This window comes from Lepisosteus platostomus, chromosome 4 (assembly GCF_059453375.1).
Source record: "Lepisosteus platostomus isolate fLepPlt1 chromosome 4, fLepPlt1.hap1, whole genome shotgun sequence".
Taxonomy (NCBI): domain Eukaryota; kingdom Metazoa; phylum Chordata; class Actinopteri; order Semionotiformes; family Lepisosteidae; genus Lepisosteus; species Lepisosteus platostomus.
Genome location: NC_142614.1, coordinates 63287384 through 63298394, shown reverse-complemented (window position 1 = coordinate 63298394; position 11011 = coordinate 63287384). Strand labels below are relative to the sequence as shown.

The 11011-nt window shown below is 35.9% G+C and overlaps 1 protein-coding gene across 1 annotated transcript; it reads left to right on the top strand.

The window, feature by feature from the left end:
* Positions 1 to 1801: 1801 nt before the first annotated feature.
* Positions 1802 to 10757, top strand: isca1 (iron-sulfur cluster assembly 1). The gene is made up of 4 exons (XM_088630213.1): positions 1802 to 1963; positions 4984 to 5037; positions 8580 to 8685; positions 10546 to 10757. Exons 1-4 carry the CDS (start codon positions 1883 to 1885, stop codon positions 10692 to 10694), a joined length of 390 nt encoding a protein of 129 aa, XP_088486339.1. The 5' UTR covers positions 1802 to 1882; the 3' UTR covers positions 10695 to 10757.
* Positions 10758 to 11011: the final 254 nt, after the last annotated feature.

Here is an 11011-nt window from a genome sequence, read left to right as displayed (position 1 = left end):
CCTGTATGTCCTGAGGTAACATGGAAACTGTCCTGGATACACAGATTTCAAGTCAGTGCTGGATTCATCAGCACATATACTTTACTACATATACTGTACTACACTAAAACTACATAAGCAAACAGGGACACTTTAGAAAGACCAATTAATATAGTGTGTCTTTAGAAGGTCAGAAGAAATCAAAGCACAAGGAAAACACCCACATGAATGTGGGGAGAATATGTAACTTCATACTGAAGTTATAATTCATCACAGTTAATTCACAGTTCTACGTTTTCCATAGAAATATCCTAGTTCTCTATTTAACCTATAGTGTGCTATAAAGAATTAAGAGACTTATATAGGAACATATAGGTCATAAGTTGATGATTTTTATAATGTGGAATATCTATTCTTTTAATCACATGAAAATAATACTGAATATTGACTAGTATTTATGAAAAGATTATATTAAACCCAAATTACAGTAACTCATGCTTTAAGATTGGGATTTTATTATTCTTTTGTCTCCTCATGCCTTTTTAATTAAACCTTGCTTTTCACAGCATGTATTGGAGTACCTTCACAAACAACAGTTGTGCTCTTTCAAGCATCACATCGTGATCTTCATGTTTTGGCAAGAGGAAACAGACATATCAAATCTGTGCTTCATTGCACAGTTGGATGTACAGTACTCTTAGATTATGTGACTCATGCTAAAATCTTTCACTATCAAGCATCTCCTACCAGACTGAATTTAGCTTTTCCAAACTAATTATTGAATTTGTTTTTGATTAGCACTGTGTAATTGCCTTTTACTTCAGATTTTCATTATTGAACCGCTTTGACAGTGTTCTTACTGTATATGCTCCCTGAAGTGGGGCATCATTGAAACTTTTAAGTATTTATGATAAAAGGAAGTTTTTTGTGGTGAATGGATCACAAAAATGCTCACCCTTTATAAGATAGCCAATCTGGTTATCAATATTAAAAGAAACATGTGATAGTAATATGCATGCCAAAACAAGAATTAGAAATTTCAACCATGAGTGATGAAAAAGCAACTTTGGCTCCACAAATCATTTATTTTTATTATCCTTCTTACAGCTTTTGAGAGTGGTGAAGGTCAACACATACAGTATAAACCACAGGGCAAAATCTCATACCGGCTTTACATGCGTTTTATTGTAGAATTAACCATTTAAAAATGCTAATAATGACTGGTGTCTTTAGATTGTAAAAATATCTATGATGTATTTATTTGAAAATCAAATTTCAGAAACAAAATATAATTGATAAACGTCGGCGTCATTCAGACTATAGTTTATTTTATGTAATGTGTTCTGCTCAACCTGAGGCTTTTCATGAAGAGTCGTCTCTTCGTTAATCTCGTCAATGCTAGGTTAATACAAAACATTCTCGGTAACACAGACTCTGAATGCAAATTGTGAATATTTTCTTGCTTATAATCTTAATGTTCGGTATTAAAGAGTCTGTGCAACATGATTGTATCGGATCCCCAACCCTGGGGAAAAAAACGTTGAAATAGATCATTTTTAAAAAGTCAAATTGACAACAACTCGTCAAATCAATCCAAATCGACGCCGACGAGGATTGACAGATTCCAACCAAGTCTTTAAAACCACCACTCCATCCGAGTTTTAACAGTATTTAAAAGACAAATTCTTTAATAATGTTTATTTACGTTTCGTAACTGACTTTCTCACGTCCCTCTCAGTTGACTAGTCAGTAAGCGAGACGCCAATTGGCCAGGACGCTTGCCTGTGACGACATTCTCCTATGGCGCAGCAGCTTGTTAAGGTAGTGGGCTGTTCCGGACTGCAAGCGTGTTTGGGTTCTCGCAGTGTTTATGCTTTGCTCGGGCACTGCTGTGTGAGAAAAGATGTCCGCCTCCATAGTAAGGGCTACAGTGAGAGCTGTCAGCAAAAGGAAATTGCTCCCCACAAGGGCTGCATTAACTCTGGTGAGTGTTTATTATCACTAGTACTAAGTAAAACAAATCTTTTGCTAATTGTCTTGAGACGAAAATATTGACGTCGCTTGTACGTACGCACCCACTGGCTACGGTATAGGGTAATTATGGGGCGATTATTTAACATCATATGCAGGACACCAAAGTTAACTTCTCAGTAGTGACCTGGCTAGTGTTGTTATAAATACCACTGTTTGAATCATAAAATTAATCGTGGTTTTACTGGGAATATAATTTAAGTAATCCAAATAACAACAATACTTCTATAAAGAAATGCCTTTTGTTTTCAGAAAAGGGTCAAATGTGGTTAATTCCTACCAACCCTAAAACTACCCTCAGTACGTTTTTTTGTGGCTTTTTAATCAGAAGAGTACCCCACCCTGTTCGTGGCAGGAGCGATAGTTGTCGTGGTAAGGCTGTTTGGCTGTTGAACAAACTAAACTTTCACTGAATTTGTGGATGTCAGTGTGTCATTGGTGGAGTATTAACCGAGGCCTTGACAACACATCGAATTAGCAATGTGAGGGAGTGTTATCGATTTACAGTATTTATCGATTGGTGCAGTTTGGAAATTGTGATTATGTGAATTTTATATGACTGAGAAAGGAATGAGCAAAACCGTCTATATTTAATGAAATCTTAAATGTCTTAAACTTAAGAAACTGCAAAATAGGATTTTTTTTATATTGTTAGTTTACTGGGTGGCACAGTGGTTGGGGTCTTGGTTCAATTCCTGTGGTGCTATCTGCTTGGAGTTTTTAAAGTTTTCCTCGTGTCTGCGTGGGTTTCCTCCCACAGTCCAAAGACCCACTTGAAGGTTAATTGGGTTCTGGGAAAACTGGCCCTGGTGGAGTGTGTGTTTGTGTCTCTATGTTCCCTGAGATGGACTGGTGTCACATCCAGGATGTATCCTGACTTGCACCCATTGTTAGCCAGGACAGGCTGTGGCTCCTCCGTCGTACTATATTGGATGAAGTGGTTAGGAAACAGATGATATTTTATTAAGAACCAAATGCCCTCCCATGCCAACAGTAATAACTACGTTGACTTATGGCATTCTGTCGCACAACTTTGGCCTTGCCTCACAATCAGTGGTACCAATTTATTTAATAAATAAAAGCAATTATTTAACATGTAACACTTTAGTGTGTAGTGAATTAAAAATGTTTCCAGTCCACCAGCAGGTTAATAATAATAATAATAATAATAATAATAATAATAATAATAATAATAATAATGTCTAGGTATTTAAAAAAATAAAAAGAAACAGAGTTTAACGACAGGAAATTGATTCCAGTTGTCAGATCATGTATAAGCATACCTTAGCTTTGTGCAACAACCTGAAACTTTCAGGTACCATAAATAATATTATTGCTAAACATATGCCATTCTAATTTACAGTATTTAACCCAAACAGTGTTGTCAATACATTTTACATAATGTAAATTAATAATTCAGTATTTTGCCATAATTCCAATTAGACTTGTCTCTCACCTTATGTTGCCAAAACTTGCACAATAGTGTACACTATGTACTGCAAATTAAAGATTTTTAGTGTTTTTCCTAGTGCAGGACACTTATCCTATCTGGTTCCCCAAATTGCCATTTATTTCAGTCATTTTCATCTCCCAGCCCATGTTCATCCATGGTACATCTTCTTTTTTGCTCACTCGTGAAGCTTCGGTGAGCATTGTGGGGTCAATGCATAAATATCAAAGCTTCTTGCTTTTTCGTGGTGACTTAAAGGTCAAATATGTACTGGTATAAATTCTGTCCAAAATAACAGAAACATGGCAGTTTGCACCTGTGTTTCAATCTCCTTTTGTTAATTTGGGAAAGTGTTCTAGATAGAAGTATTGCTAGTAGTTTCTAAACATATCAATGCATTTGACTCAGAGCACATGTAGTAGTAATGGTAAAGGTGACCTTGTTTTTTATCAGAGCTAATGTTGTATGTCCCTTTTTGCAGAAAGTAGGCCGTATAGATGTATTTTCTGACATTCACTGAGTGACCTCCGTGTATTTCTCATTGTTATTGTTGTCATGGGGAATCAGTCCTTTTTAATCCACTACTGGATCAAAGCCTCCCAAGGGTCTCTTCACAGATCTTTCTCTTCCTGTTTCTCCGCATACTTCATTAGGGGATTAATTTTGCTTTAATCTTCACTCTTACGATCAGTTTAAGAGTTTGCTTTATCCAGTGTTGACCCAATTTATTTTCCTGTGGGTGTCTTATTTCTTCATTCTTCCAGCAGTGTTCCAATTTGTTTAGCTTTTTTAAGCATTCATTTATTTTTCTGGCCACTGTGTTCAATCACATTTCGGCATGTATTTGCTGCTTATGATTTTTGCATCATGCTTACATCTATGTTTTCTGTTTTGTCAGTGGAGGGATGTTTTTCTAAAAATATTCCTTTCCTTGTATTGCCTAAAACCCTACAATCCAATTTAATTGCAAGTCTGAATTGTTTTTTGTGTTACAATTGTACCCGAGAAGGATAAACTTCTGATCCTCATTTTCGAAAAACAGTTTCAATGTGCTGTATGTTATTATGAATAGTCATGGTAAGCAGATGATGCAGCTTAAAAATTAACATTTGAGATGTCATCCCAAACGTTTTTTTTAAAGATTAGTCATTTTAGGTTAATGCAGTATATAGTGTTTCATTGTGTCATAGTGTTTTCTTTACATGAAAGGGGAAGGGATTATAACTATGCTCTCCTACTTAGAGTAGTTGAAAGTATCTTTTGTCATTCATAGGTTTGCATTGAGAGGACCAATTCTGGGGAGAGATGTTTTGGGGTATTATTAATATGCAGTGACATTTACAGGATATAAATGTTCTAATCCGTTGGAAATTATTGCTTAAAAGTTAATTGAAGTTGAAGACATCTGTCAGAAAAGCAATGAAAACTGCTTTCAGAAAAGAAGTGAAAAGATGAAAGCTTTTCATTTTGTTTTTATCTGAATCCTAAATAAATTGATATTTTTCTTCCTCCTTTTGCCGTAGACTCCTGCTGCTGTTAACAAAATAAAACAACTTCTTCAGAATAAGCCAGACTATGTAAGTACCACAATTATTGTTTGTGCAGCTTCTACATATACACTAGACCCTTTATCCTTTTATGTTGAATCTCAGGGAGAACTGCCGGACCAAGGTTCGGTGTGTTAAAGCTGTGTGTATGTGTTAGATGTTCCTGTGACAGTATGATTCAATTCCATTTACTTGCATAGTAAGTGTGAATTGCATACTAGCTAAATACACTACAATCCCACCATCATTCCTAGCTGTATTCTAATTTCAGTTAGTTTCCACCACACAGATTATATTTGAATTGTTATTGCTATGCTAATTACATTCAGTTTCAGACCTTTTCAGGTCTAGTGTACAGCAGATTGAGAGAAGTATGGTAAGAGTCGTAAAAGTTTGTTTCTTAAATGTGATCCTAGAATTGTCATTAAATAAAAAAATAGTAATATCTCATCGAAACACTTTCCCTTGACCAGAAAAAAGCAAAGTTACCAAACACTGACTTAATAGTGTTGTATTAGGCTAGTAAAGATACAGACGATGGCTATCATAAGATCTTACTATAACCATATAACTAAATATACAATATGGCTTAAACATTAATTTAGAATATTGCTGATTTTCATTAACCTGTGCTCTTTTAATTAATTTGATTAATCTTTGGAATGCTAAATTTACCATCTAATTATGGAAAATAAGCATAGCACTAAACATAGTATAGAGGTCTTCAATCCAATTAATCAATTATCTAGATTTAAAGCATGGAGGACTTGGGGTCCTATCTCTGTCTCGTCTGTATGTTCTGCCACTGCTCACATGGGTTTCCTACCACTGCCCAAAAGCATACTGGTAGTTTAATTGGCTTTTGGGAAAATTGGCCTCAATGTCTTTGTGTCTGTCTGCCCTCTGATGGACTGGTGTCCTATCCAGGGTGTGTCATGCCTTATACCTGTTACTTGCCAGGGAACGTCTTCAGTTCCCCAGTGACCCTGTATTGGATATAGTGGTAAGAAAATTAATGGAATGGAAGTATGGTGGTTGCTGCCTTGATATTGATTAGTTTTGCCAAATTGTTGAGAGATTTTTTAATTAAGAGACATGGGCTTCAGTCTTTCAAAAGGTACAGATGCAGCCATTCAAAGTGCGCGGTACAGACACCGCAGTACAGATACCGCAGGTATGATGACACGCGATACCGCGGTGCGTGATTGGTTGACCGACAGGGGCACTCGTGGTCCGTTGGTCTGTCGTAGAAAGACTTACTGTACTGTAAACGTCTTTACTGTGCCCGTTGTAGATATTGAATTTTACCACTGAAGGGAAATCTTAGTAGCTGAGCATAAAAAGAATAGGAGCATACTTTAACGCGTGTGAAGGCCATAAACGATATTAATTTTGGAACGTAAACATACAGTATATGGCTGGTCTTGGTACTTTAAAGAAAAAAATACGCACCAGTATTCCATTTCTCCCTAAACATTGTAAGCTTCGAAGTCTTTAACTAACGTGATACCGGAGTCAACAAGCATACTTTTAGAATTTGATTAAAAGGGAATATAATATGGAATCGCGTATCTAAAGAATTTAATAACGGTATGATTATATCCGTGTGGATATAAAAATGGTTGTTTTTGTTGGTTGGTTGTTATTATGGTTATTAATAATACGATCTATAGTTGAAATCTGAGCCTAAATAAAAAGAAAAAGCAAGTGATTAGGTTTATGAGCAATCTAATTACTTATTCGTTTAAAAAGCTATATAAAATAAAGTTTATTATTAATTTGCTGGACAGAGCGGTGAACATTATTATGCATGAGACAAAGATAACGATCCTGATCAGTTTAGAAATCTGTGTACGCTGTAAGGTTTTTACTTCTTAAACTTTTAAAATACACGTTTAGAATTGAAAGAAATCCTCTTCCTGGTATAGCACACCAGCACGTCTTTTTTCTCCAATCAGAGGGGTGTCAGATGGTGTCAGCCAATCACCATTCTGCGTTGGGTAGCAACGGGTGACTGTTCTCAGGCGGAACATGTAAACAGCTTAATGTTCGTGTTAAATATTTGTTTTAAATTCAATTAAACGGGCACAGTTAAGACATTAAATATACATATACATACTGTATACAGTACAGTTTGCATACGGTAATATGTTTATGTTACGCGATTAAAAAATAAATAAATAAAAATGAAAAGTCCAGCACCAGCTGGATTCGAACACACAACCTGCCAGCTGGTAGTCACGCACCTAGACCAGTAGGCTACAAGACAGCTCGCATGATCAGGTAGGCGAAACAGCCTTACACAGTCCTGCCGCAGTACACGGATATAATCATACCGTTATTAAATTCTTTAGATACGCGATTCCATATTATATTCCCTTTTAATCAAATTCTAAAAGTATGCTTGTTGACTCCGGTATCACGTTAGTTAAAGACTTCGAAGCTTACAATGTTTAGGGAGAAATGGAATACCGGTGTGTATTTTTCCTTGTGATATTTTAAGCTCTAGTTGAATGATAGGTGTCGCATTTTAAATCATTTTCGTAGCTAGAAATTATGAAACGCCCTGTTAAAAGCAAGGAAGTTTTTATGCCCCGTTGAAGTAAAACAAAATGCCTGACAAAGTATGGCTTGGACAGATTCCAAGTGCTTGTACAAATGTGCTAAAGAAATTATACTTTGAGTATACAGCTTGTCCAAAGTCATCCATTATCAATACTATTAGTAATATCTTCAGTAAAGGATTTGATGCATAAATATTTCTGATGAAGGTAGGTTGTGTACTTCTGTCCAACTGAGCAATCTTGCTTTCATAATATATACCAACATTTTAATGACTGATGATTAACATGCTGTAATACACAGTTCAAAATTAAAGGCTCAAATGCTGTACATGAGAGGTTAAGCTCCCCCTGGCGGTTTTACAAGGCGACGCCGGATAGTTAGTCACGTGACACACGTGACACCGCGTGACACCGCGTGACACCGCGTGATACTGCGTGATACTGTGACACGCCCACCGCGGTATGCCGCGAAATACCTCACCCATTTTGAATGGCTGCATCTGTACTTTAAATGAAAATGAGTGAAGTAGTTTTTGTTTTTCCTATTCTTAATGTATTCTTACTCCACCAGTTGATGGTTTGGACACTCATTCTGATCAAAGCATACCCTCTACCAGGGACCGGTTATTATTTATCCTCTCTAAAATGACATTCATTATGGAAAAGATCTTTGATTTGTGCTTAAATTCTGATACAAATATATCTGAGAATGATTCCTAGTTAAAAGAGTAGAGTATTCAGGAAAAGGTCAGTGGAATTTTAAGACTGACATAAACAATGCAGAGGCCTACATATTGATAAGTTCTTTTGGTTTATTTGATGGTGCTCATTTACAGTGAGATCTGAAAGGGGAATTTAGAAGGGCAGGTTCTCATAGGGTTACTTCTGTTGTTTCTCATGCCACTTGAGTGCAGTAATCACACTCTAGATTAAGGATAATTAATGCAACTATATTGAAAAATGTTTGCAGGCAGCAACATGAAAAGTTTTCCTTTTGCCCTGAAATAGGTTGGGCTAAGAGTAGGTGTACGAACTCGAGGATGTAATGGACTTTCATATATGTTGGATTACACAAAGGAAAAGGGAAAAGCAGATGAAGAAGTACTTCAGGATGGTAAGCTTATTTATATTTCAATGACACTTGTAATATGAGTATTATTGATTGAGAATTTGTTTCCTGTTTTGATGCTCTGTAGTGTGCTGAGGATTCTCTATAACATTATGAGTGTACTCATAAGTACCTTAATTGGTATATTCATCAGCAGATTTCTGTTAGTAATGTATAATTAAACTCTTTAAACAAAAGTTTTTACTTTGCTACCACAGTGTAACATCAGTTTTCATTAGAAAAACATACATATATTCATCACATTTTGACAACTTCGTTTCCATGTGCCATGACTATGAATTGGCTAATAACTTTTACAGCTGGTTGAAATAAAGATACAACAGTATGTTTTATGAATATTAATGTGATTTGAAATGCTATAAAGAGAGGACAAGTATGAAATGGAAGGTTTCTAAGCTAAACATCTTTGTTGTTGTGTTTTGTTTCTGACTGAGGTACATTTGATACTTAGGTTAGTGGAAAAAGATCCTCAATGTAAACAGTGATTCTGTACAGTACTCTAATGAAGCCATCACATGATTGAATGGTGAAATATAATTGATCACAGATACTGATTTGAGTGGGAGAATCATTAGATCAAGTTAAAAGTAGCTTACCTATGTACATTTTCACTTTAAACTTTCATAAAGAAAACAAAATGTGTGCTATTGTTTTCAAGACCTTACTGGCATTTAATTGTAAAATGTAATACATTGACAACAGAGTACATTCTTATAATTACCTTGGTATTTGTCTTTTAGTAATATTTCATAGTTATAATTCCAAATCAAAACTAAACCAGAAAAATCCCTCAAGCTCTACTGCTGCTGTAAGTCTTTCAGATAATCTGGTTTTATACAACAGTTATATGCAGTAACTACCATATACCATCTGCAGTACACAAATCATATTGATTATGTAAAATATATTGCTAAAGCATTAAGTCAGAAGTGAACAAAAAATGGAAATGCCTAGGTAAACGTGGGACATGTAAATAACTGCAAAAGGAGTCCAAGGCAACCCAATTGCTGTCATGTTTCATGAGCAGCAATGTCTAAGGTGCTGTCATTAGCAAATTACAAAAGATACTGGGAAGTGAATACTCAAGGGTCATGATATGCCTTCATTAATTCTAAACGCAAGGTACAGATTTCAGTGGGGTATGATCAGCTGTCAAAAACTGTCCACTGAGAACTCCGCAGAGGTGTTACGGGAAGTTGTTCAAAAGAGGAGGAGGAGAGGGTCTTGTGCGATTTTACCCTTTATTGAGCTAACATAGCAGCGCAGTGTTTAGACTGGCCTGCAGTCAGTCACGGCATTACAGGATGTGCTGTCCCGTAATTCACTGACTGTAAATTACAGGATTTCCAACCTTTTATTGAATTCTTTTGTCTTGCAGAATACATGACATAGGGAAAAATAACATTCAGTAGCAGTTTTTCTTGCTGTAATGAAGTGACTATCGCTCAGCCAAATGCCATTTTCCATTTTGCTGCATCCACATACCTGCTGAACTGGCCGATCATGGTGGCCGAATGCCCTATTAAGTCCTTTAATGATAGTGTTTTGATTTTTTTGTCTACTGCCTGTAGCTAGTTTCATTGTAGGAAATTAATGCATTTTCGATTGTGAACGATAAAAAGGACTCACGCATTGTAGGATAAAGGCCTTCTACATAGTCATGGCATTTTCCTTCAGGTCAGTCTACAGTCTTGGATGTCATTGCAATTAGAAGCAGAGTGGAAAAAAATTGATTTTCCTCTAGTAGATGTGACTAATTGGTTTTATACATGGAAACTGACTCAGCAGAATCTGGTACATCTGAAACAAAATCTGAAAACATTTTATCTTTTTTTTTTCTTACAGGCGTTAGGGTTTTCATTGAGAAAAAGGCCCAGCTTACTCTTCTAGGAACAGAAATGGACTATGTTGAAGACAAATTGTCAAGCGAGTTTGTTTTTAATAACCCAAATATCAAAGGCACCTGTGGATGTGGGGAGAGCTTCAGCATTTGAAAACACATCTTGGTGATCCAAAGACAATGTCCTGTTGTTCTAAAATACACTGCACTGCAAGGAGTCCTTTTCCTTTTTTCTTGACTTCTTAGGTTACACGCACATCTTTCCTACAATCTGTTAATATTTTTCCTGCTCTTAAATGGCGAAGAGAAATAACTACAGGTATGAGAATCTAACAGTACCATAAAAGATTAATATGTGTATACCACATGCTGTTGTTGAAAAATATCAATAACTAATTATACAGGGTTTATTTGCAAGATATGGCTTGTAGTATTACCTCTTCTAGTTTACTTTTGTATTAAATTGAATGT